General features: G+C 43.1%; 2 protein-coding genes across 2 annotated transcripts in view; one reads left to right on the top strand and one right to left on the bottom strand.

The window, feature by feature from the left end:
• Positions 1-18,245, top strand: part of LOC114060902 (usherin-like) — a 316,442-nt gene extending 298,197 nt beyond the window's left edge. Inside the window, exons 53-61 of the mRNA XM_027890772.1 lie at positions 5,122-5,331; positions 6,508-6,746; positions 7,310-7,527; positions 9,426-9,602; positions 10,575-10,658; positions 12,521-12,765; positions 14,389-14,460; positions 15,114-15,344; positions 17,590-18,245. Of these exons, the coding sequence (XP_027746573.1) occupies positions 5,122-5,331; positions 6,508-6,746; positions 7,310-7,527; positions 9,426-9,602; positions 10,575-10,658; positions 12,521-12,765; positions 14,389-14,460; positions 15,114-15,344; positions 17,590-17,679 (1,566 nt within the window). The 3' untranslated portion in view covers positions 17,680-18,245. The remainder of the gene's footprint in view (positions 1-5,121; positions 5,332-6,507; positions 6,747-7,309; positions 7,528-9,425; positions 9,603-10,574; positions 10,659-12,520; positions 12,766-14,388; positions 14,461-15,113; positions 15,345-17,589) is intronic.
• Positions 18,246-18,463: 218 nt separating this feature from the next.
• The window catches only part of KCTD3 (potassium channel tetramerization domain containing 3), a 25,683-nt gene continuing 17,179 nt past the window's right edge, over positions 18,464-26,967 (bottom strand). Inside the window, exons 11-18 of the mRNA XM_027890770.1 lie at positions 25,721-25,808; positions 25,473-25,589; positions 24,303-24,473; positions 22,998-23,153; positions 21,918-22,014; positions 20,425-20,609; positions 20,183-20,321; positions 18,464-19,830 (exon numbers count right to left, since the gene is read on the bottom strand). Of these exons, the coding sequence (XP_027746571.1) occupies positions 19,248-19,830; positions 20,183-20,321; positions 20,425-20,609; positions 21,918-22,014; positions 22,998-23,153; positions 24,303-24,473; positions 25,473-25,589; positions 25,721-25,808 (1,536 nt within the window). The 3' untranslated portion in view covers positions 18,464-19,247. The remainder of the gene's footprint in view (positions 19,831-20,182; positions 20,322-20,424; positions 20,610-21,917; positions 22,015-22,997; positions 23,154-24,302; positions 24,474-25,472; positions 25,590-25,720; positions 25,809-26,967) is intronic.

Below are 26,967 nucleotides of genomic sequence, written 5' to 3'. Positions count from 1 at the left end.
AGCAAAAACTGATCACAGGTTTCTTCCAGGAGCAGAGATCTGTAAAGGCTCATTTATGATGGAAAAAAAAAACAGGCTTAGCTACCTGTAACTGGAATTCTTCAGTCCTCTGAATATATGGTCTCCGGAGAGGTTTCCCCCCTCTTTTCTCTCTCTGGCTCCACTTCAAAGTGCAGTCTGGGCCAGGGGCCAGCAGATTGATAAAGCATTAAATAGTATCCCATTAGCTGATTTTGGAGCCCTCTCCTGGTTTTTTTGGGACAGTGCAGCCATTAACAGCAGCACATCTTTTGGCAGGGTGCTGAGCCATGCGGCATGATGTCAGACTTAATGCTTTTGGAGGAAGAATATCCAGAAAGTCAAGATATAAGAAACTTTTGTTGGCTTTCTGCTGTGTTTTGTGATTCAATGCATCCCTAAGATGTTGCTTCTTGTTTGCCCCATGTTCCTGTGTGGTCTTCCGTAATTGTAAGAAGGTAATACTGCTGCCTATTAAGCTCTTTATGTTTCTGTATGAGTGCAGTTAAATATTTTTGTTGCCAATTATATTGCAATTTAGAAAGGATTTTTGTGAGCCCAAAAAGCTTTCTACAAAAGTCTAAAATGTGGGAGTTCAGTTTAACCAGGTTAGCCAGGCAACAGCTTTCATCCACGACTGCTGTGTGGTGACTTTTTGAGAAGCCATGGCCTCTGTTTTTTAACAGGTCTGATTTTAACCTCATTTTGGTTTCTGTTGCCGTGCTGCCCCATTTCTTCATGCAGAGAAGTGGCTAAACACCAGCATTTCCATCTGTAATCAGTTCTGGGGACTTACTGCCCTGGGTTTCCAAACACTGACCAGGATTTACTTGGACAGCAATTCTCACAGGGAAATATTTTTATAACCATCCATCCTTTTACAGATGGTTGAGCAGAAGCAAAGGGAGTTAAGGGAATCCAGCTTAGGTCAGTGCAAATCTGGAATTTAGATCCTCAGAAGTCCTGTTTAGCTGTCACAGCTGTCTCAGAAGCTGGCATTACAGAGATTCAGAGACACCTAGGGGTTTTCTGCTGGACATATGTCTTGGCAGGGCTGAGTAGCTGGTGTCTGTCTAGAAGGCATGCTCAGAGCATGTCTGTGTCAGACCCACGCACATGTGGCCATGACCTTGGCCCTTTTTTCAAGAGAGACAAGCATGTAGCACCAGTGTGGATCTCAACCTCAGCTCCCTCCCAACCTCTCTAGGGAAAGGTTGGGCTGGGGAACCATGTCTGCTCGTGCTTGCTTATGCTCTGCCCAGTCAATCTTGATTTCATAGTGTTCTTGCAAAGTGAAACAGCCCCAAAGGGATCACAGGGAGCATCCCAAGAAGATGGATCATCCACTTGGGCATTTTCACTCCAGGAGGCAGCAGGCTTCACTGCCTCCACTGGAGCATGTGATTGAACCTCATTTACCTGCCTCCTGAAGGAGTCCCTTAACCACTTAGTTGTAGTATAGAAGAGGATAAGCATAGAATCATAGAATATCCTGAGTTGGAAGGGACCCACAAGGATCATCAAAGTCCAACTCCTGGCCCTGCACAGGACAACCCCAACAATCCCCCCATGTGCCTGAGAATGTTGTCCAAATGCTCCTTAAAATCTGTCAGGCTTGGGGCCGTGACCACTTCTCTGGGAAGCCTGTTCCAATGCCCAACCACCCTCTGGGTGAAAAATCTTCTACTAATATTCAACCTAAACCTTCCCTGACACAGCTTCATTCCTTTGGGTCCTGTTACTGTTCACCAGAGAGCAGAGATTGGTGCCAGCCCCTCCACTGCCCCTCATGAGGAAGCCACAGACCACAGTGAGGTCTCCCCTCAGTCGCTCCACGCTGCACTGGATTGGGATTGTTTTTGCAGGGTTATTATTAGAAACACAAGCCACACTAATGAGCCCAAACCTAGCAATGAGGTGACAACAGACTGTGGGGTGTCAGGACAGCACCATCAGCTCAGAAGAGTGCTTTGAATGCTGCTCAAGTACAACAGGCCTTGCCACATCCCTCTCACCTAAGAGAGGAGATAAAAAGTGCATTAGCACCCAGATAAGGAGTACCTGCATGTCCTGGTCACCACCGTGCTCACACTCAAGCACAACATCCCTTCCGCAGCTGGGCTCCTAACACAAAACTGTGGTGCCTGATACAGGGCACTGGGATGCTGAGGAGGAGGCAAGGCAGCAGCACTACACTCCAAAAGCATCACTGTTGCTTTTCTCCTGGACTCAGCCCATTCCCAGGCTCAAACCAGCCACACACTCATGTGCACATCATGGTTCCATTATTTTGTCCATGTTTTTTGAGGCAGGATGGGTCTTCATCTCTATTTAAGCAATTTAAAGCTGCTGACACCCAGTAATGCTGTTCTGGATGTAGCTGAGGAAGAAGAATGCCACAAAATGTGGCATCCCCACTGTCATTTTCCTTCTTTTTCTCTGTTATTCCCAGGGGTGGCTGAGCTGCTGTGACATTAGAAACACTCAGGAATTTCGACTCTTCTGCTTGCTCTTTTACTTCCTCCGACTTACACGTCAGTCTATGCAAAATACAAGAGCAAATGAGATAATGGGGAACAGAGGTTGGCAAGGACTCAACTCTGCTACAAATCTCCCAGCTCTATGGCACGAGAGGACTGCATGCTGCTTGTGAAGGGGAAGGATGCTCCTTTCCTAGGAGCAGCCGTGCCCCAGAGCACAGCTGTACCCTGGGGCAGGTGACCACAGGGGGACCATTGTGCTGCTGGGTTTGTGTTTAGAACCTTTCCAGTTCTGATATGTGAGTTGTGTCAGCATCGTGCAGGGACCAGGGAGAGGCTCCTCCTGCTGCCTTGTCCTGTGGTCTGTAATTCAGTGTGTCAGGGCAGGTGATGCTCTCCCCCGGCTGGCACGGGTGTGAGTACAGGGGGACAAACTCAGAGACAAGGCCTCTGGGCACCGTCACTGAGAGGCCAGGTGGGTGAGGTGTCTGCCCAGGAGGGATGTTTTGAAAGAGCAAGCCCTGGTCAGTTTGAATTGAGACTTCTTCCTGAAAGAAGACAAGGTGTAGGTACCCATGATAGGAGAGGGATCAGTGAAGGAAGGTGTCTCCATCCAACCCTCAATGAGGTATTTGCTTCCCAAGTGAGGTGTTTGCGTCCTTCTCTCCTCTAAAATTCCTTGGAGCTCCTATTCTGAAACTGAATTCCTGTGCTACCCAGGAAGTCTCTGTTCCTACCTCACCACCTTCACTTTTGCTGTGGGCAGCTTGCTCAGCAGGTCAAGTCCAACACTGTTACGCTCTGTGCTCATTAGGGCCACAGCCTGGATGTAACTGGAGCGTTTGAGCTCAGGTAAGTGCTGAGCCAATGCCAGCTCCACACTCAGAGCTGCTCTTTTCATATGTGGCTTATTCTTTCCACAAAGAAATATGCCCCTTGAAGTAAATGACTGTGAGTAAATCTTTGTAGCAAATGGAACTGAACTGAGACAGAGGGTTTGACCTACTGCAGTAAAGTGAATAGAGTTTGACTTTATGAAAAGTTCGCAACAGAGATATATTACTGATTTCACTGAAAATGAAAGTGGTTCAGCTGAACTTTTTATTTTAGGGCATCATCTGTACTTTGGATGGTTCTGTATGTAACTAATGGAATCAATCAGGAGCTTTGGGTTTGTAATTGGCAGAACCACAGCCTTCGAAGCCACTGTAGTTGTTCTTATCTTTTTTCCTTCCCCAGGCTCCTTGTGAAGTGTCCTGTGGTCTTGGAACTTAATATTGCAAGCCAGAAGGATTCAGGGTCAATTTTGAAGACCTCTTAGTTCTAAACCTCCTTTTTCTTTCTAAGACATAGTCCCGCCATTCACTTCCCCAGGATCTCTGCCCAGAACAGATCACATAAGAATGTGTTTTACTGTAGTTAGAACTGCTCGACATGAAAGCTTACTAAGGAATACTTATACTAAAAATCGCTCAGACAGTCCTCTTGTATTGCCATTTAGATCTATCATTCTGATTGATCACTATGTGGTTGGCTAATATTGAGTCTAATTTAACCCTATACGCTCACGCATCCATCTATTCTGTCTATTGTACCTGACATTCGACAAATTACTTACTCATGCAAATGATGACCTAAGGCAACCTTTTATGATATTCGTGTTTAATTATACAAATGCTTTTTGATAAATAAGATTATACATCCTTCCATATGTTTATTCAGTCCTTGATGAAAGCAAAATTTAATTTTCATGCAGATTTGTTGGAGAGTGTGTTTAATAAGTGCTGAGTTTTATGTAGTCTGCAGATCACTCTGGTTTTGGGTAGCTGACAAAATCAGTAGGCATAGTTCATAGAGACGTGGTTTTTAATCAGGTCTAATTCAAGCTGCTAAATTTTGAAATCTTGGAACTGAAGCCATTGTCTTTGTGCTCATGCAATAAAGCAAATGTTGTTGTGGAAAATAAATGGAAGAGGCTGGCTTACCTATACACTTCAATGGGCTTTATTTTTATTACAAGTAACTGAAAATATTGCCAAATAACTGATACTTTAATAGTTTCAGGAGAAAGATGTTCCTGTAAAACTCGCTTGTTCTAAGGAGTAACTAGAGTTTGGCTTGTGTGATTCAGTCAAGGTGAATGCAACTTTTAAGTATCAGCCAGGGCCAGGCTGAATTCACCAGGGCTGCCTGTACGTGAAGGAAGTGTGTAGAAGGGAGAGACCTCCATGACTGGATATTAGTATTTTTGTTCAGATGTCTTTGAAAACATTATCCCTATTGATCACACCTCCTCCAGGGGTACTCTTTGCATGTTATGACACAGACAGTGGTAGGAATTCAGAGTGTGAGGATCAGGTATGAAGGAGACACAGGAGCACACACTGCCTGAGACATGACTTCTGCTTCCTTTTCCTAAATGTGGTGGTGGAAAATATTCCACTCTTCTGTTAGAAAGTCACTGAGACAACACAGGTGCTGGCCATCCAGGGACATTTTCCATGGACATCATTGCACTGCGTTTTTCTCAGTGTCAGTACATCTGCACTGGCATCTCTGGCTAAACACAGATATTTTGTAGGCCTGAGTCCTCTGCTAACAGTTTCCTTGTTTTTTGCCAAAGGTGTGGTCAGTAAATTCAGTGGGTCGGACGTCGAGCAGCTGGTCCCGCTGCCGGACAGGCCCTGCCCCTCCTGAGGGCCTGGGAGCTCCCCTCTTCAACACAGTGGCGTCCACTGTGGCTGTGGTGAACATCAGCCCCCCTCTTAAGCCTAATGGGGTGGTCAGTATCTACAGGCTGTTTTCTAATGATACCAGAGGGACTGATGTGGTGGTGAGTATTGTCAGCACTGTTTCTGTACTTCCATTTCGGCTTATATTTTCTAGCTTTAACAATTTCGTTCTTACAAGCTGCTACTGTTGGTCACAGACTGTCTTCCTCTCCTGGCCTCCTACTGTTGACTGCTCTGCAATGCACTATCCTGTCCGTGAGCTTAAGCTGTCTACTGATTTCACATTACCCATTTATTCCTTCTAGTGCAGTTGGCTGTGTCCGTGTCTGATTCAGCCAGTTTGTCCCACTGGTGCCTGCATGGCCTTCCATTTCCCTTCCCTCACACCTGCCATGCTGCTGGCTCGACTCGGGCTCCTGGCATCAATAAGTACCAAGTGCTTTCCTTTGCTTGCTTGACTCTTTCCTTCCTTTTTTTTGCTGAACTCTGCTAAATCACATGCTGCCAAATGAGAGCAGATGTTGTCCCTTGTTGGTGTTTTCTACCTATTTTTATTTCTTTGGCTTAAAAAGCTATACCCACAAATGAGTACGGCAACAAGGTGGAGTGGCAGTCCCTGTGAGCAGTTTCAGAACAAGGGCAGTGGTTCCTGTGCCAGAACTGCCATGTCTCCCTTGCTCAGCATAGGAGAGTTTCATAACCGTCTCACTCAGCACCATGGCTGTTTGAATGCAGTGCAGCATCACGTTGGCCCTTGGCTTAGAGGTACCTACCAGAGAGCACATTCTCCTGTCTATAAGTAAACTGACCCACCAGACACATTAATATCACATTGCCCAGTGCTGCCTCCTGTATCCACACTGAGGAAACTTGTGAGATACACATGAGTGTTTGCTAGCACGCTTATTACGGAGCTATGTTCCACATTAATTTATTTTTTGCTTCAATATCACTTATCACAGAGTCTCTCTTTAATGATTTTTGGTTTCTCTGTTCCTCAGAATGACATTTGCAGTTGACATACAGTGGTCATAGCTCAACTCAAGATGTCTGTGAGGCCACTGATGGCAGACTCTTTTCCTTTCAAGAGTGCCCTTTAACTTCATAATGAGAGAAAAATGCAGAGTTCCCATTACACAACATCTGCATTAATGTCAGATTAAAGAACATGGAGAATCTTCTTCCTGTCTTCTTCTGGAGCTGATTCACCTCCCTAATTGTTATTTAGTACTTGTGGTGCTTGAGGCCATGACAAGTTCCCTCTCTAATTTTTACAGCTGTCAGAAGGGACTGCCACCCAGCAGACAATACATGGACTAAAACCTTTCACCACATACTCCATTGGCGTGGAGGCCTGCACCTGCTTCAACTGTTGCAGCAAAGGACCCATGGCTCAATTCACCACACAGCCCGCTCCACCCTCAGAGCAGCCTCCACCGCAGATCCGCACAGTGACCTCCAGGAACGCCTCTTTCCAGTGGAGTGCCCCTCAGTCACCCAATGGCATTGTAACCAGGTAGGAGCTGCCGCTTGGCTAGAGGTGATGGTGGAACAGTTTGAGCTGGAATTGCAAGGCTGAGAGCACTGGACAGTTGTGGCAGCCGTGCTCCTCCTTCGCCATGTTGGTGGTGGTATTCCCTGGGGCCTGAATACCGTCTGGGAAGTGTTCACATGGAGTGATTGCCCTTCTCCTGAGCAGGATATTGGGGAGAATGAAAGTGGAAAGGATGAGCTGTTGTGAGTGGAGGTGATTGTCTGATGGCTGTGGTTGCACTGCCAAGAAGTTGTGAGTTCAACTGGCAGTGAAGAGGTAGCTGCATCCAGGAGTTACTTAGGCAAATCCTGATTTGCAAAAGTGAGCAGCAAGGTAGCAGACATCAACAGTTTCCTTGTAAGTGTGCCTTATGACCACAATTGCTCAGTTGTCTTACAGTTGGATCAAAATCTCCAAGAGAAAGACTGGGATCAGGTCCATTTTTTTCTCCAGTAGCCAGATGGACAGCAAATAGCATGAAATGTATGATTGGTTGTTACATTATTAAGGCTCTTTATTCATCAAAATCTCAACTTTCCCTTCAGCTATGAGCTCCATGTGTATATGGCATGTCCTCTGAACCTGCAGCCAGCAGTGAAGGCTTGCAGCCCTGGCCCAACTGAGGTGAAGTACACAGGAAAAGGACAGAGTGCCAATGTGTCCAACCTGGAGCCTTACACAACTTACAACTTGCGAGTTGTGTCTTACAACTCTGTCGGCAGCAGCGCCTCCGAATGGATTGGTTTCACTACGGAAAAAGAGCGTGAGTATGAGAAATGGTTCAGCCATCAGCAATACCTGCTTCTGAGGCCTAAGGCTGCCTAGAGCTAAATGACTTCCCCACCTCTGTGGAAGATGATGTCCCCAGAAACCTGTTCTTCCATGCCTCTGGTCACCGTGTCTCTGCGGCACATTCATTGAAATTCTGCTCTGGGGCTTAACTGCTCATTCCTTCAAAAATATTTCTTTGCTCATCATCTGATGTCACCTCCTCTATCTTGGGAGCCTGGAAACCTTTTATCTTACTGAAAATGGGCAGCAAAGCTGCAGAACATAAAATGTTCAAGTATTACCAGAAGGGTGAGGTGTGATAATAAAGACACTGCCATAAATAATACCTTGGAAAAGTGGAGATCTTGAAAGAGACTTGGTGATTCTTTTCAGGAACAATCTTACTGTCCTAATTCATGCTACACTTCTGCTAGGACTCATAAGAGCTTTCCTTGGATATCATCTAAATGATTGGATCCTTGTGGACACTGAATTAAGAATGCATTGCTACCTAACCACCACAGGCAATGCTTTAATGCCATGTGGTGATCTACATGGAAATTAAACATGCAGGGCCTGTGCCTACGGGCAGAATAGATTTTGCCATCAAAACTGAATTTGTAGTAGTATAACATCAGCTTTTATTAAAAAGATCTATAGTGCTGTAGCCAGTCATTTCATGACAGATGAGATGGGCATTTCACCTCCATCTGTCAGGTCAGGGCAAAGAAGATGTTCACTTTTTATCATACAGTCTCATGTCAGGATTTCAGAATCACCTTTCTAAAGATCCCTTTTGCATCATTGGGTAGTTCTGCCAGTAATTACTAAAAATGTATCTGTTACATCCTTGGTTGAAAATTTCAGGTGGAACAGGCCCAGATTTTCTTTCATGTCACCACTGAAAAAAAAGTAAAAAAACAAACAAAAGAAAAGTCCTTATCTCAAAATCTGTTTTAGTAAATTGCAAACTAAAAGGCTGGAACATGTTTCTGAACTTTTAAATGGAGAAAATTCATAAGGAACTGGTGAGACATACAGAAAAAAAGGATTTGAAAGCGATTTTAAAACCGCCACTTACTAGGTTCACAACCCTCTTCTTTCAGTCTTGCTTTTCTTGCCTTGCTGACTTCTTCATTACCCAGTCTCCAGAGTCCCTCTGACTGTCCCTCTTGCCTGGAAGGCTCACTTTAGTGACAGTGGGCAATTAGCAACAAAGTGAAGCTGGATGAGCTGCTTTCTTATGAACAAACGATCATATAGAGGGCAGATGGCTTAATGGCAATACCACAAGAAAGGACCACCTCAAGCTTAAATGAAGTTTTTTATCAGCAAGCTGTTGAGCCCAACTGATGAACTCTTCCTCCCTGAAGTGAGTTCTGGGTTTCTTTTCTGTCTATATCTGCCATCTGTTTTTGCTTTTCTGAAACCTCTTGTTTTCATGTATGTGCATGTGTTAAAGATGATCTTGGCAGTTCCTTGGGGCTTGGAAGAGAGCCCCCTGCTTAGCAGTTGGCTTCCCACAGCACAGCCTGCTGCAGTCAAGCTTGCACACCCTCCTGTGTCTTCCTGTCCCCTACCTTAAACTGGAATTTAATTTCTACAGTTTTAGTGTATGTCCCGCATACGTGAAGGGAGGGAGTTCTAGATCTTTATTTTCAAGATATGAGATATTTCTTCTTTCTCAGCGCAGAGACTGGCATGCTACAGTGGCTTTGTCTTTTCTCCTTGTATCTTCCCTAATCATACACACGTGTCTGAGCGAGAGAGGCAGTGCATGTGACACAGAGCTTGTATCATGGAGAGCCTCCTTATTTTCACCATGCAGCTCAGTCACTGAATCACTTCTAGCCTATGGGCTAGAAATGAACTTTTTTCCTTCTCTTGCAGCACCTCGGTACATGGCTCCATTCTCTGTTGTCAGCAATTTATCCACCATCCACATAGACTGGAGTCGCACGTTCGTGCTGAACGGCCGCCTGAAGGAGTACGTGGTGACTGAGAGCGGGCAGCGCATCTACAGTGGCTTCGACACCGAGCTCTATTTACCAAGGACATCTGACAAAAGTCAGTTTCAGTTTCCTCTCTGTGAAAGTCTGTTGAGCTAAATTAATATTATTGAGTGCTAAATTTGAGAAAAACTCCCCATTGCAGTCCCAAGCATAGGAGTCTTCTATAGGCACTCTGATGTGCATCTAAGCAGATGCCTGAAAAAAAAATCCAGGGAGCTAAACTTCCTCTTAAACATTACACCTGACTGGGTGAGACTGCTCCGGCTCATTGTTGAGGGTTTAGCTTTCCCAAATCCTGGAGCTCTGTTGCAATTCCACCCTTCAGGGCTACAGTCTGGGAAATACATAGAAGTCTTCAGCTCCAGAAAAGACTGGAGTTTGAATTTTCATTTGAATCAAATTAAGTCAGTAGCTCTTGGAACCAGTTATGTTTTGAAATGCAGTTTCTCCTAGAAATTTGCAATCTTTAAAATACAAGGAAACTGTCAATGTGTGTGTGTGTGTGTGAAGAATAAAAAGAAAAAGAAAAAAAGAAAAAAAACCACAAAACGCCCCATTCCCTGTTTTAAGGCATTGGAGGGGTCTGTATGTCAAAGGATTTTGTAATTTATTTTTTATCTTCCCGATTACTGCAATTTTTTCTAACTCAAATGTTCTTAACATGTTTGTGTCACCCATGAATGAAGCATTAGGGACTTTGGGGAAAACAAGTAATAAATTGCAAGTTGCCAGTTACAGTGGAAGAGAGAGGGTTGAGTGTTGAAAGAGGAACATATTTTGTAGCAACATCATTATGATGATTACCCATGATCTGCCATGTTTCATACTTTAGAATTTCAGCACCCCTATATAAAGGATTGGGTGGCTCTGGTCTGGGTCTCAGGTGCATTACAGTGGGTTATGTACTATACTTGCCTTATTTTTTCTCAGACTTGTCCAGCTCTGCTGGTGGGTCATGGTGGAAAAGCAGCACCTACAGAATTTTTATTTCTGCTGCTGACAGTATTTTCTAACCTTTTTTGCTCAGCCTTTTTGTTTCAAGTGACCTGCATCACCGATGAAGGGAGTGCCATGACACCGGTCATCAAGTACAACGCTGGAGATGGAGTTGGTAAATATGTGAAGAAATTGCCTAGCACCAGTTCATTTTATGTTTTTGTGCTAGAAATTTGCTAATAGTGCATGGCAGGCAGGATGGCATCTCATTGCAAGATCAGAGGATTCCTCAGTGCCTTACTATATGAGGTATGTAGGTAATATGTTTTTTGCCATGGATGGATTTGTGTTCCTTTACATCATAGAATTGTTGAGTCCTTTAGGTTGGAAAGGACCTTAAGATCATTGAGTCCAACTGTTATCTTAGAATCACAGAATGCTTTGGGTTGGAAGAGACCTTTAAGTCCATTTAGTTCCAACTCCCTTGCCATGGGAGACAACTTCCACTAGGACCATGTTGCTCAAAGCCCGATTCAAACTGGCTTCAAACGCTTCCAGGGGTGGGACAATTCTCATGATTAGCTTCAGATCCTCTCTCCATACATGTAATATTTTTTCTTTTATTTTTATGTATATATATTACTCAAAAATGTTGTGCTTTTCCCTGCTAAATAGAATCCACTCTCTTCCAGATTTTAGTTACAAATTTGGATTATCTTGAACTTCAATCCTGTCCTCCAAAGTTCTCCCTCAGTTTGACAGTGAGAATACATATCCTCTCTCCTCCCTGCACCCCACCCACTCCAGCAAGGGGCATGCACCTGCTCCTCTCCTATGACCAACCAGCAGTTTCACCTGGAATTCGTTCCACTAGCCAGTTTATGAGAATGTCATACAAGATATTGTTAGCACCCAGTTTATAACACCTGCCATTTGCCTTCTGTTCATGAGGCTTTTACCTGTTTTGTGGAAGCAACATCTAAGTTGTTTCTTGTCCATTAAGTAGCAGTTGCCTAACAGTGAAGAGTTCCAGTAAAAGTTTTTTAACTCCTTAGTTTTCTATGAAGCAAAGCTAAGTTTGAACCATTTCTAAATTATATATTGGGTTTAATTAAGTTCTTTTTTGAGTTGCATCTTCTTCAGCTTCTTAAAATAGATCTGTCTTGTCTTTGCAATTACTCTTTACTCTGCATTTCCCTTATAATGCTTTTCATGCTCTTACTCCATCCTCCTGCAGAATTTCAGGCAAGGCTGCTGTAAAGTCATTATAAGATGTTCCCAGTTGCTCTACATCCATCACCTTCCACACTCTGCCCCTTTGTTCTTTCGATTGCTGCTTGTACCCATAGTCTACTGCAAGCTCTATCAGCATCATAGGCAACTTGTTGAGGAGGCTTGCAAATGAAGGTGATGGAAATTCCTTAGCTAAGAGTCTGGAAATGAACGTAGGATTGCAAATAACCAGGAAATCCTGCCACTGAGATTTCTTATGCTTGTGCTGTGTATGAGCAAAGCCAAGCAAGTTGACTTTTTTTTCTAACAGGTGGAGGGAAGGATTAAAATATTTCATGTTGTTTGCTTTTGTATTAATGTATTGCTTATTTTGGTTAATTCTTCCTCCCTCTGTTTTGTTAATTGCACAGGCCTGCCACTACACAATTCTGGAGGGAATGTCCTCTGTACTGCTCTGAAATTACCATAGTCATTTCCACTCTTCAAGGTTACTTGGAGAACCCTTTGTTTCTCGCATTCCACCTCCACCACCTCCTTTCGGAAGAGCTGCTGATGCAGTGGTGATTTCCAGCCTAAGCAGCCATGCCAGAACTTTAAGCAGGGTCTCTAGAGGGTAGTAAGATTTTTATTATAGCCTACTAGCATATTGAACCATTATGCCACCTTGAACATAAGTGCAAATAAGCACATGACGACAAAATTACTTAAATTTCTGCCTAATTTATTAGCGGGGAAAGGGATAGCATATTGTTAAATGCCTTCTGAAATAACAGTCCCTTTCTCCCCTAATCCCTCTTTTTACAGGTCTGATCTTGACAACACCTGGAGAGAAGGACAAAGCAGAGTCTAAACGTGCAAAATTCTACAACGAGTTGTGGTTTGCAGTGCTGATGGTAGTTCTAGGTTTGATCCTCTTGGCTATTCTTCTCTCCTTAATTCTTCAAAGGAAGGTAAAAAAGCAACCTTATGCACGAGACAGGCCTCCTTTAGTTCCACTCCAGAAAAGAACATCACCAATGAGTGTGTATTCATCAGGTGAAACCCACCCGGTACGTTTGGCAAAATACAATGTTGTGTATCCATAATGTTGTATTTCTATTTGCCCCCCGCCCCTAAACACACACAAGAGTTTTTATTCCTCCTTCTGCTATTTTATTGCTCATTTGGTTACCAAATGGAAGCTGTCCAGTGTAGGAAAAGGACTGTCTGGTCCTTTGTGGGCACTGAGAGCCAGGCTATAAGTGCTTAGTCCAAACAGAGCCCTATGGCACCTGGTTTTCAGGTCCTGAAATGCTTCTGATGCCAAAGACAAACTTTGAACCTGGAGTCAGAGAAAATGCAAAGCCACCACTCTCACCTCATGTTAGCTGACTTCTGCAATAGAGTTGAAATGTCCTTGGTATTCTGTGAGAAGGTAGTGATAAAATGTGCTTTTCAGAGGAACTTTTCATGTGTTCCCAACTGCCTGCTGTGGATGGCTAACTGGGATCAATCTGACAGTCTTTGGCTGGTACCCATGAGATATGCCTGAAAAAAGCAGGACTTAGGGAGAGGCTCTGTTTCTTTCTAGTATATCTATCCACCACCCAGCTGGACTGCTCTAGGACAAGCTGCATGCCAGGAAGGTTTGAAGTAGAGAGAGAGAGAGCAATCAGGGAAAAAGCTAAGGACCTTCACAAAATGCATGTGTGCATCTGTGCACATAGACCCATGGTGGTGCCACCAGAGATGTCGGAGGAGGACTGCAGGGGAGTGATAAAGAGGAATGCTTTCTGTAATTTTTATCATGAAAAGTTATAACTCTAAAAAAGAATGCAAAAAAAGCCATGTTCCATCATATAGCAGAGTAGTAGTGCTCTCCTACTCCTTGAGGAAAAGCAAAACAAAAGGAATATGGCAATTGTTATGAGACTGAGAATAGAAACAGCCATGCCTTCCATTTCCATGCTTCTTCCCAGGCACAGGCCGTGAGATGATTCTTCTTGTCACTTCTCAGCTTCTTTTTCCTGCGAGTGCCATCAAGCAGGATAGTGACTCTTGCATCCTTCACGCATTCTGTTCCTTCTTGTCTCGGTGCCAAGATGCTGCATCTGTGCCTCAACCAAGGAGCTCTTGGAAACAATGGGATTTCCAGTGTGCCCCTTCTCCTGGCAAAGGCTAAGAGCATAAGAAACTTTTTTTTTGTCTCATGGTTTTGATTCCTTTTCCTCTACAGTCTGTCATGTTGTGTTGTTCCTCTTGACTTTAAAATGTCTTTGCTGTTGGCATGCCTGCCCAATTCCCTTCCGCGTTCCTGCCCTTTCTTTTATTTTCTTTTTTTGTTTTTCCCTTTTCTTTTTCCAGAAGCTCATGGACTTAATAGGAAGGGCGATTCTACAGTTGAAGGACTTAATCTGAGAAGTTAGGACAGAGCTACTATGGAGTGGCAAAATTGCTTGTGTTTTACAGTTGTTAGTGAGGTCATGTGGCAAGGAATGCTGGCTGCCCACACAGTACTTGATGACCACTTAAAAGTTAAAAAGTGCCTGATCTTTGCCAGTTCCCCTACTCCCCCACATCCTGCTACAATGCTCTCCCTCACAGAGCCACAACTAATTCACACCCTCTGTAAGGTACACCTGCATTGCACCTTGCCCTGCTCTAATGCTTTTCCTCCCTCTCTTTAATCTCAGTTTGAGACTATTGCTGACACATCTAATTCATCAAGCAGTGTCACTCTCAAAAGATACACAATGCACTTTGAGGTAGAGTCATTAGCTTGCAGAGTTGCAAGATGTGTGATGTGTCAGATGACTCAACAAGCATGCAACAACAGGCATCTGACACTGCATGTTTCTCCTGGTGGCTGAATGTTTTTTCCCCTAGTCACGGTTACTGAAAAAGAAGTTTGCTAATATCCCCTTGCTGTGCAAGTTTGGCCTATCATTCTGGTAGTCAAAAACCTTTGGACCTCTGCTTGTTGGCTACTTTAAAAAAAAAAAAAAAAAGAAAAAGGAAGGAAAAAAAATCAGGGAAACTCATGGTTTACAGTGTTGGTTTGTGGTTTTGGTGTTTTTTTTGTTTGGGTTTTGTTGTTGTTGGTTTGGTTTTTGTTGGTTTTTTGTTGTTGGTTTTGGTTGGTTGGGTTGGGTTTTTTGGTTTTTTGAAGTTTTTTGGGGAGTTTTTTTTGTTTGGTTGGGTTTTGGGTTTTTCGGGGGTTTGTTCATGTTATATTTTTTCTTTTTCATTATATGATTGTTCACAATGGGGAAGGTTCCATTTTCTTTTTCTTCCGTTTAAAACTGTGCATGATTTTTGAAGCATGATTTTCTCTGTTCTCTTCCACTCCTGCTTTGGTTTTGTTCAGATAAAGTATTTAAGACCATGCCTTTAATTTTTTTAATTTATTTCCTTGTAGGGACTAGCAGATACAAAAATCCCAGGAGCTGGTTCTCCCACGAGCAGCCGCAGTGTCCACATCACACCTGGGGGAAGGAGACTAAGTCAGAGCCAGCTAAGTCGCACGTATTCCCAAGCCTCTCTCCATCGCAGTGTCAGCCAGCTGCTTGACCTCTATGACAAAAAGACTTTTGAAGAATCACCTTGGGATGCCATTCTTCGCAATCACCGCACTGCTGCTCGTGGCTTGGTAAGGACCTTCTGCTCTTCTGTGATGCTGTTGTGCATCACCTGCCAGATTTTTGTGTTCTCTTAGAATCACGAAAAGGTCTAAATATCAAAAGTTGCTGGAGGCACAGCCAAAAGGCCTAGGTGGTCATGGTCACAGGTTAGATCCTCAAAATCCTACAAGTCTACTGCTTTTTTTCTGGAGCCACACACTGCTCTTACAGGATTCAAGGGATTCACACACATCTCTATAGTTTCCATTGAACTATGAACTCCACGGTCTACCAAAGATATGTACCTTGAAGAATTTCCTTCTATTTGGTCAACTCACAGGCTTTCCTTTCTCTGCATTTCAGCAAATGTACATGTGTGAGGTGGGATGTCTTGGCATCCTTCACAACATTAGAGCCAGAGGTAGGAGCTTGCGTTCTAGGGACTCCTGTTCTGTCAGCTGGGACTCAGCTGCTGATGTCTGATGCTGCTGATGAGACCTGCTCTTTGTACTCTGCTCAGTGACAACAGAGATCACGTGAATGCTCAGGTCTTCTGGCATGTGTGACAAATGACTTCAAACTCTGCCCAATGGGACTAGAATGAGGTTAGGGGTGCAGACAGATTACCTCTCTTTTCATTAGAAGAGGACAGGACTAGCCAGCATCAGCAACAGGCATCTGAACACACAGATACAAAAAAAATAATGATTCTCAAGTCAAGAAGAATGACAACTTCCCTTCCTCTTTGTCACCAGGAAACAGGCTTTTAACTTCCACTCTTCTCTGCCCCCAGCCTGATTTCTACTCTTCCCAGACCATAGATGTGGGAAGGTTCATGAGTCAGCAAGACATGTTTGTGCCCTGAAAAAGCTGAGTAATAAGGTTCCTAAAAAGGAGCGAGAATGGGTTTGAAGAGCCTGTGAAGTAGTAACAAAGTTAGATGGAGTGTGCAGTTAGTGAGTGGATCTTGTCCAAAATGCAAAGTGAAGGATTGGCACATAAATCTAAGCAGCTTCCTTGGGCTTTCACCTCCAGTACACCAAACAGCTGGAAGGGCTGGAACATACAGGCATACCCCAGCACAGGCAGTGATAACTTCACCTGTACCCACAGAAGGTTTGCCTCGAGCTAACTTTCAGCCTGAACTCTGCAGCTCACAGACTTTCCAATTTAGTGGTATCATGACTCAGCCTTGCCCTTTTCTCAAAGCTATCACATCCTTGTGATTTAATTCCTTGGGGACTAACAACTCCTCCAGTGTACCTCTGTATGATCTCATTAGCCAAAAGAACAGCTTCCTGCTGCAGAGAGGAAGCTCTTGCTCTATCCACTTATCCTGGGCTGACACCATGATTTGGTTTAGCTTGCAACCCCCTTATGTGCATGTTAGAAGTATTTAAAAATACTGCAGTGAGTTTCAAAAGTGGCAGGAGCAGAAAAAAAACCAAACTTTCTCTCCCTTGTGGTGGCAAACAACCCTGACAGCATGAGCTCATCTGCTTTATCAAATGAGCAGCTATACATAGAGAGCTGGGTTCTTCTGTTTACCCTCTGTACGTTGCTTTACATTGCCCTTACCCAAGTCTCTGCTCCTGTGTGGCTCAGGTGTTCTTTTGCAAACAAACCTCCTTTTCACTCAGTTCTTCTCTCTATTTCATTCAGTAGCTTACAAATAACAGCAAGTTTTATTTACCAGTTTGTCCAGCCTGTTAACCAATGTACTGAATGGCTGTGGTGGCCCACGACTCCTATCTGCAGTAATGCTGCTGGTGTTCTCTTTATGCTGTGGATATAGTTTATTTCTCTCCTGCCTTCAGCTCTTCCCCTGGCTCAATGCATTAGCAGGAGTGCAACTGGAAGAACCTCAGACCCTCCTTTGGAAGCCTGAAAAGCAAAAAAACCTTACCTAAATTGTGTGGCATGGTTGTTACCCAAAACAAAAATGTAAACGTATTTTTGTCTTTCTGTGTCTCTCAAGTTCCTCAGTACACTATAACAAGCACTATTTTATTTACCATTTGTCAGATATATAGAGTAATTGATTGTATTTTTCTTAACTTACTGCTTACTATGAAAATCTAATTGGTTTGGATTCAGGTGCTTGAATGCTTTAGGTTCTTACCTCATACGGGAAGGAAAGGGGACAGATTAGAAATGCACTTATTTACCTATTTCAGAACCATTTTTAGGGGGTAGGAGGAAAGAGAAATGAAGGAATCACCTTCAGCCTGGTACAGCTTTGGTTGACATGCTTCTTTTCTCCTTTCCTAACAGTACGTAGATGAAGAAGATCTTGCCAATGTCATCAAAGGCTTCAGCACTGTCACCAAGGAGCATACCACATTCACTGACACCCACCTCTGAAGAACAAAACCACCTTTTCTAGAAAATGGAAAGTGGGTAACTTGCCAAAAGCAGCCTGCATGGCCTTTGGGGGCATAGACAAGGCTGCTGTTTCCCCACCCCATGCCCAGGAGTTAAAAGATAAAACTGGTTTTTTGGGAGGGGAGGTGGGAGGGTAAGTTGGCCTTTTTTTTTGCCATCTCTTTCACTATGTAGTAAAAACTGTATGTTAGCACTGACACCTCATAAGGTAAGAGAACAGTCTGAAAATCCCTAAGTCATACATTAGTAAAAGACTGTGAATGTAGAGGCTCTCAATCTTTGTCTCTCACCCAGCTTTCACAGTTGAGGAAGGTTGTAGGGGTGGGGCAGGGAGGGACAGGGGCAGCATGTTTGGTAATGAAAAGTGGTTTATGTGTCCAAAAAACAGCATGTGGCTAAAAGGGGCCTGCATGGCAGGATAACCATGTTTTCTCCTGACCTGACAAAGCTCCATCACAAAATTTTGTTCATGCACAGATGAATAAACAGCAATGAAGGAATTCTTATGAAGTTGCTTCAACCTTTGTGTTCTCTCATTCCCTATTCCCCACCCTGTCAGCTCAAGTTAAAAAAAAAAAAAAAAAAGTCATTAATTAATGCTTAACTCCAAGCATGCTTTTTCAGAGGTAGAAAACCTCTTAAGACGCTCCCTGCTGTCACACCCTTCCCTTCTGCTCATGTATTACTGATCTACAGGCAATAAAACTTGATCACCATCCGCAGTAAACTAGGAGCAAACAACAAGCAGCCAGTGCAACACAGGTAGGAGATGTCATGTCAAGGCACTTGTAATTGAGAATTATTATACCATGACAGTAAACCTACTCCCATATTCATCTCTGTCCTTTTTCCAGAGGAAGTGACAAGGAAGCCCTCAAGAGACTGCCAGTTCTGTGTATTCTGTCAAGCATATTTTTATGCATTCTCTCAGTCACAAACAGCAAAACCCATCATCTGATACCGCACATCTTCAGAAAGCACAAGCAACACTCCTCTGGCAATTTATTTGGACTAAGAGGCAAAATAATATGCTATTTCAAATAGCCTCCTCCTTAACCTGCACAAAACATTTCAGATATCAGACAGCAGCATACAGAGCAATGATCCCATTCAGAAAACAAGACTACAGAGGCAGCCCTGTGAATTAGGCAAAATCTATCCAAGACAGCAGCAGCTCTGCAGAGCAATGTGTGGCTGCATCTAAAAGGCATCCTCCACTCAGCAACCAAGTTTTCCTTTAGCACCCTCCCTTCCCAAAACAAAAATAATCACAACATATCACATGCCTGACCACATTTACGCAAGAATGCACAACATTATTTTGGACCAAGTACCGTAATACATTTTGGAGCATTACATAAAGCCACATCTTGATGTGGACGACCCTTCAAAGGTTTGGCAGCAGCCAGGTATTTTCTCATAACCTTACAATTTTTATTCTGGTATCAGAACAAAATCCCATTCAAGAAACAACCCACCACACATAACACTATGCCTGCTACTAGCCAGAGGGCACCCGCACCTCATTTTTGCCACCAGTCCCATTTTCACAAGCCATAGTCTTGGCAGGATGAGTCGTTCTTCCGGTGACGTGGAGAAGCAGCTGTCTTAGTAGGTGATGGAGAAGCTGCACCAGGTAATTCAGGACCACCTTCAGCAAGAACTGGTGCAGAGGCCAGGAGAGGCACTTTCTTCCTTCCCAGGAAACCAGCTCCTTCAAATCCCATTTTCTTTTTGCTTTCTGCTTTGGCTTCACTCTCCTCTTCTGGTCCTCTTCTTTTGAGATCCAGAGAACTCTCTGGCAGACGGTGAACCTCTGTACTGCAACACCCACCTGCATCTGTCGCGCCTGCGCCCCGCACTTCAAGTGCTGTTGACAGGACTGCCTTCCTCTCTGTTGCACTGCCCTCAGCTGTTGCCTTCCTGGCTTCTGTCTGGCTTGAATTCCCATTTGCAGCAGCTGCCTTTTCTGTTGGGCTTTTGCTGGATAAGTTAAAAGCCTGGAAGTCCCGGTAGCTGTGAAAGCTCTCTGTCCGCCTTGCTCTTGCCAGGAGGGGGCTTTCTCTGTACGGCCTCACAGAACCATATGTGGCAGTTTCGTGGATTGTTTCATGGTGCTGCAATTGGAGGCTTCAAAAATATAAACAACCAAGGACAAGAAGAGCAGATGTTAGGATGAGAACAGCAGCCAGTTCTTCTGCACACCCTTGCTCCCACCCACCACTGCCTAGCACTACAGTAGCAATACACTTATCACAGCCTCCCCACAAGCACTTCCAGATTTCTTCAGATTCTCACAGGATACTTCAATCTGCACACATACAAACCAACAGAAATCAAGGAGTATTTGTGTGTAGTTCAAGCCACTTAGGGCATGAATTCAGGGGCTCAGCTACTGCATTCAAGTCACCAAACCCCTCTTTGCCTACCTGAAAAGTAAAACCATTGGTGTCTGCAGCTGGTGCCACCCTTGGCGACTTACCTGGAATTAGATTCCCTAAGCCGGTTTGGCTGAACAACTGAGGTGGCAGGACTGATGTTGGGTGTGGCACAGCGAGATGTGCTCAAGTCACACTGGTCAAGCAACTTGAGCAGTTCTTCCTCCGTGGGGCCGCCAACATCTGAAAGAAGTAGCTCTTAGAGGCCAAGTCCATTTACTGCAGTCAGGCAAATGGGAGGACATGAAAAAGAACCACACCATGGTCCTGGCATAACACAGCTTACCTTTGTCTTCACTCTTATTAACCATGTCCATAGCTGTGGTCAGGTCCCACATCTGGATGCTGCCATTTGAATGCCCAGTAAAGAGGTAGCGGCGTGGCCTGGAGCCCATTCTGCTGGATCCTTCACATTCTCGTACAGTAAATGACGAGATGGTAGTGCAGTCAACTGCCTGGATCTCACATATCCTACAGGAAGAGAAATGCTGAGTTACCATAACAACTGCACCTGGAAGTCTGGCCAGCAAAGTCAGCAGTGGTTCAGCTTTCTGAGAAGGCAGCTAACCTGCCTTCAGAAGAAGACCTTTCCTCCTGATGAAATTCCTCCCCCTGGCACACTGTTCACTGCAGACAGTCTCTTCCCACCCCTAGTCCATCTGCAGTCCTACAGTTTGTTTATTACGCAACCCCCACATGTTCTATGTCTATTTTCAGTTTGCAGTGATTAGAAACCTAAGGCTTTCATAAGAATGACAGGAACCAACCCTTTCATATGCTAGAACTTCATATGCAGACTCTGGGAAACTAACCTGCAGAAACAGCACATTTAACCAGATAAAAGATACACAAAAAAATCCAAAGAAGATAAATCCAGTGTTATCTATACAGATATAACTTTTGTCTCATCACAACCAAAATCTCGTCATGGCAGATCTGCATCGCTTTCTTCCCCTAATTTTAGAAGTTTATGGGCAGTGAGGAAGGAAAAAGAACTCCTCAAACTAAGCTGCTTGTGCTCCAGGTAATTTGTTTTACTGACCCCTCGTACTGAACTTTTTACCCAAGCAGTGCCAAAATAAGTCATAATGTTGAGGCATTAATGTTTTCACCCAGATTCAAAGTTATTAGGCAAGAGATGCAAAAAGGAGGCAGCAGAGAACTGAGATGCACTAACTTTCCTGATGTCTTGCTACCTTCCTAGTCGAAGAGGAAGAAAAGCAGCTGTGGTTATTTGGCAATTTTTTTACTATGTTCACAGCAATTTAGTATAATATTATGAAGCCAAGCCTAAGAAAGTAATTGTATAGCTGATCTAGAAGACAGTATCTCCACCTATTTAAAGGTCCTGATATCTTCAAAGTCCAGTGCAGAGGAAGAAGCTGCTTCCCTGTCTACTTTGTGAGCAGCATAATCCCTGCCACCAGCAGCTTCAGCATTAGTTTTGAAAATTAATTTAATGTTAGCATGGTATCATGGTTGAGAGTCACATATTCTGTAAAGGCAAAGAACTGTTTGCTTTGTGAGCTCATCATGAAGTGAGTCTGTGATATCCCTATTAGATATCTCTATTTTTCTATAAGCCATTTGGTTTTGAGGTTATAATAGACTATTGAGTATGTTTTTCTTACTAATACACAAATCAGAATTCAGCCAGAGCTGTCAAGCACATTAGAAGCTTGCTATGTGCAGCTGCATGCACTTAGCATGGAGTAGGGAGACCCCACCACCTCAGCAGTCCTGCTCCTTTCTCACTTAAAACCCTCAGCACTGACATACCTTTTCCCAGTTGAAGAGAGCCTTACAAATAGCTTATTAGTGATAGGAACAACTTTTTGGATAAACACCTGTTGATCATCACGTTCACCAAAGGGTCCTAGAGGAAAGAAAGAAAGATAACTTGTTTGTTTGTTTCAATTCCCTCATCCTCTTCCCCATATGGTCCTGAAGACCCAGACAAATTAGTATGACCACTGCAATTTTAAAGCATCGGGGCCAGGGTAGGGAACCAAAGATAACCAATAGCTAGGAAATGCCATCTAATGCTTAGCAGTCTCTACAAATCCAAATCTTTCTCTGTTGTTCTAAAGGACATGCATTCTTAAGTTTGCTGTGTGTTCCTGAAGGAATTAGTATGTCAGTGAAAACCCTACATTAAGTCTCCATAATAACAGTAAGTACTTTGTTATTTTGCAGCTTCTAGATGTCTAAGGGCTTAATCAGATTTCTTGCCATAGAACCCCACCCTGTGTTCACAAACCATCCTATTCATCAAAGGTCCATTTGTAAGGCTCAGACCACGAAGGAATCTAGACTACCTGTCTACCCATATTTACCAAAAGCATTCTTTCAGTACCTTGCTATAGCAATGTGCTAGCACCATTTGCCTCTGCGGTTGCAAGGCTTTAGTAAACTTTGTTGCAACTTCAAAATCATCTAGGAATTTTTCTATGCATTGTTTAACCCTGATTGAACAGTGAACTGGAATTTGCAGTAGGCCCAGTCATTGCTATGCTCTATCTGCTTTAATACAGTCTACTGTGCTTTCTCTCATTCTCTAGTTAAACCAAAATTGAAATGCTACATCAATTTGCTCAAGGAAGAGGTATAGTATGTGTGTTCCAAAGCTTTTCTGTCCCTTTTTCTCTCATTCAGAGTATGTCCTTTAAGTGAACTCACTCTCTACACCCTAGTAATATTTCCTGGAGGATCTTACAGATCCCTGCCTTTTTTTCAAGAGGACAGCAGTGTGTAAGAGATCATCAGGTGACTTGCATGTTATAGGGTTGAAGATCTGTTAAATCTTTATGAGACTAGTGAATGTACAGGCAAGTACAGCACAATCAAGAGACATCCTACCAATGTCATTTCCAGAACAGTAGCTGCCATGACTCTCTGCTTCCTCTAGGGATAAGATTTTGAATGATGCAAGAGGTGTTGAGCCTGGCTGAGTTGAAATCATGCCTCGGAACCGAGTCACAGTCCATGTCCGTACATGGTTGTTATCAGCACAAACTAGAAAGGAGAAGATGTACATTTACAAGGCAAGACAAAATTTTTGAGATAGATTACTCTAATGATTATCTACATGATAGTTTTTCAAGATTGCTTGATTACTCAATGTGAAGTCACAAAGCATCTCCAGACAATTATCTAACAGTCTACAAATCACTGCTGACGTTCTGTTTTCTATTAGTTTTGTCTCTTCCCTCAGAAATTCAAAAAATGAACTGTAGCAGGTGAAAACACAATACTAAGGTCTGACTGAGTCAGCACCCTTCAGTTCTCTGTGTGCAGACACTAGGACAAGACACGTCATGAAAGCAGCCTGGCAGCAGGACCCTTCTCACAAAATAGTCCTCTTCCATTTAATTCATCAGTTACTCATTTTTGTACATACAGATGTGCCCCTTCCCAACACAATCTTTAGCAGCAAGTTGAAGGGGAATGGATGACCTCTTGGCTGTTTATTTGCAGTATAATTGCATACCATATTTCCTGTTCCTTTTTTTTTTAAAAGAATAGGAAAGCAGCAGAAAATAAATCTTTTCTCTGCCATGCCCTGGCTGCTGGATTCTGGGTCAAAGAGATTCTTAGAGAGGAAGGAGTGACTGTATCTTCCAGAAAGTAAGACCCTCTCCTGAGCATAAGATAGCACAAACAGGATGGCAGAAAAAAACACTAGGAGACTGCTGAGGAAAGAAACACAGACAGCCCTTTGAAGTCACAGGAAGGCTTTTTCTAGGGCCCAGGAGGAGATGATGCACATTTTGCAGCAGCCCAGGAAGCTCCTGAAAGGCTGTTAAAAAAAAGACAAGTCCTAAAGGACCTGCCCACAAAAATAAGATTTGACAGGGATACATTTGTTTACAAACCCTTTTATTTCCACGAATGGCAACCTTGGAATAAGACAGAAATGAAAGAGTGAGTTGTTCCAGTATCTGGTCAAATAAAACCTAGGCCTTTGAACTGAAAAGGGCTTTGAAGAATGCTTACTTTAAGAGAGAGGATCCAAGCCATTCTAGCCCTTACCCTGCCCCCAAATCTGTTCAACTCATTTCTATTACAAGTGGGAACAAAGCAAGTTAGAGACCAATGCATACAAATAACTTCATTGCTCAGGTGGAGGGGAGAACTGCCACTACAAATCTGTGTGCAGATTACCTGACACAAGGTGTTTCTCTGAGAGCATGATCTTCGTAACAGGACTTCGATGAACTGTGAAGGTCTGAAAGAGCTGAGGTCCAGACCCAACTGTTTCAGGGTGCTGTACAATCACCCTCACTGCTCCAGAGCTGGTGCCATATGCAATCTCAATCCAATTGCCACTTACACCTAAAGCAAAAACACAGTTGTTTCGCCAGGAATGAAAGCTTGTCTTACTGGAAGCCAGGGAAAAGAGGTAGTAAAAAAACCAGTATTTCCAAGCTTCCAAAGTAAGAAAGATATGTTTTTTTAAACACTGTTTACTTATTATTTTCCCATGAACAGGGAGGTTATTTGAATAGAATAATGAAAGGTTTGTTCAATTCCACACTACACTCTTCAACAGTGTCTTAACAGCCTTCTTCCCCATTCTCTCCTCCCTCCTAGAAGTGAAAGAATAAATTAATGAAGTCATGTGATAAATATTTTGGCACTCCTCACAGTGACATGGTCAATATGCGCCATATAATATATATTTTTCTGCCTTAGTGGAAAGCAAATGGGAAAGCAAAACAAAACCAGGACAACTATAGTTAAAAAAGTCACTCTGGTATCACTATAGTTATGAGTAGACAATTTCTCCCAGTTCGGGGTTTTTTGAGTTTTACTTTGCCTTGGGCTTTTGTTGTCATTGCTCTTGGTTTGCTTTTTTTTTCATTTAAAAAAACAGTTGCATCATGATTACAAAAAGCTATTGTAGACACAATAGCTAAGCATCATCCAGCTGCACATGGAAATGTTTCCAAGTGTATTGGTTATAAGGTTAGATACAACAGCAAAGTTTCCTCCCTCCACTTCCCCCCAGTTCACCACAAATTATTTCAGTGAATACAATTAATAATCCAAGTGCCCATCTTGTGCAAAAGCCTTAAAACCAGCCAAGGTACATTATGCACAAGCATTAATATATACATACATATAAGTACATGTACCTATTTATACAGATGTACAGCTGCAAGGGGGAGCTGCTATCCCTAGTGTTCATCATTCATTTGAAGATGATTAAATGAAGAAAAATACCTTGTGTGCTTTAGCCCTGCTATGCGGCAATAGAAAAAGTCCATTTAGAAAAAAGAAAAGCACATTTCTAACAGACTTTCAGTGAAGAGATAGTGATAGAATACTGACTTGTTTTAGGTGTGAGGTAGACACTGAGAGCTGTTATAGCATCATTGGAGGGATCATGGTACAATTCAGTCACGAGAAGATCATTGTCTTTCATTCGCAGTGGGAACTTTTGCATGTCTGTGGAAAAGAGACATTTATTACTATGATTAGACAGAGCTCTTCTGATGCAACTTAAATCAATTAAAGGGTTTAACAAAAAGGTTGCTCAGGACCACCTCCTTTTTATCCACCCTGCTTCCACTTCTTACCTATATAGTAGATAGAACCATTGTTACAGCCCAGCAGCAGAAAAGACCCGGCAGTATCATAGCTTGTGATAGGAACAACATCCTGAACCTAGTGCAAATAGGAAGGAAAATAAAAGCAAATCAAGAATTTAGGTTGCTACTCTCTCAATTTTCAGACATTCTCAGTATCTTTTATTGAACAACACTTGAGTTTGGTACTGGACTGAGGCTGCTGTGCACACACACACACACATACAATGGCATTCTGAAAGTCCTGCTGCTAGATCATATTCCTCTACCACAGTGGATCTTAAAGTCATGGAGTTCAGCACACACATACAGGCAAGTTAGCACAACTGCTCTGAAAGATCCTTCTCCATATGAAAGCACAAAGCTTAGAGCATTGCAGCTAAACCACATCTTCAAAAGTGGATTTTTTTTTCTATATGCAAAGTGAATGTATTATACAGTTTCTGTCCTATCCCTTCTTTCCCTGCTGACAAGGCTTTAAGAGGTTGCTGGACCAAGGAACTAGATGTTGCCTCCCTATGCTTTCTTTTATCCCCAGTTGTGTGTCCCTCTGTCAAACTCTATGGAGATCTCTGCCTCTAGCAGATACATAATAAGGGGAAAAAAATCTTGTTGCTTTACAATTTCTCACTTCCAGTACACAACAGCAGCAAGTAAACTCAAAGGCAGCTCTGTCATATGGTCCACATATGGTCCTCTGTCTTACTTGTCCACAGCTTAAAGTGAGGGATTACAGGTGCCCTTTCTTTGCCCTATAGGATTAAAAGGAGTGCTTATTCGCCCAAGTGGGGCAGAAATTTCAAGGAAAGAAAAAGTTTAGGTTATCTAGGATAAGATCTCCTATTTCAAGCAATTCTTTTTTTGCTTCAGCCCAGAGGAAGGAAAAAAACAAAGGCCATTTTATCCAGAGGACTCAAACATGCACAGTCATGGCATTTTTCCTGTATTCTGTATGTTTCAGTGAGTTCCCTTAATGGACACAGAATACTAATTCATTTCCGCCTAAGTTCTCATTTCTCTCTGACCAGCAACATCCCTCGAATCACTTCAGAGACTTTCAAAATCATTTGCAAAATATCTACAATGAATCTGTCAGATAAAGCAAAACAAAACAAGAGAAACTTCCCCCCATCCCCAAGAGCTAGGACTCTTAACCATTATTCACTTCTTAGGATGGTCTGTAAGCCCCTAAAACATATTCTAAACCTATCTTTTTGCCTTACAAAAAGAGGCTGCAA

Source organism: Empidonax traillii, unplaced genomic scaffold, assembly GCF_003031625.1.
Source record: "Empidonax traillii isolate 1590-97213 ecotype Southwest subspecies unplaced genomic scaffold, ASM303162v1 scaffold296:size1881848, whole genome shotgun sequence".
NCBI classification, from domain to species: Eukaryota; Metazoa; Chordata; class Aves; order Passeriformes; family Tyrannidae; genus Empidonax; species Empidonax traillii.
This window is presented reverse-complemented; position numbering and strand designations above follow the sequence as displayed.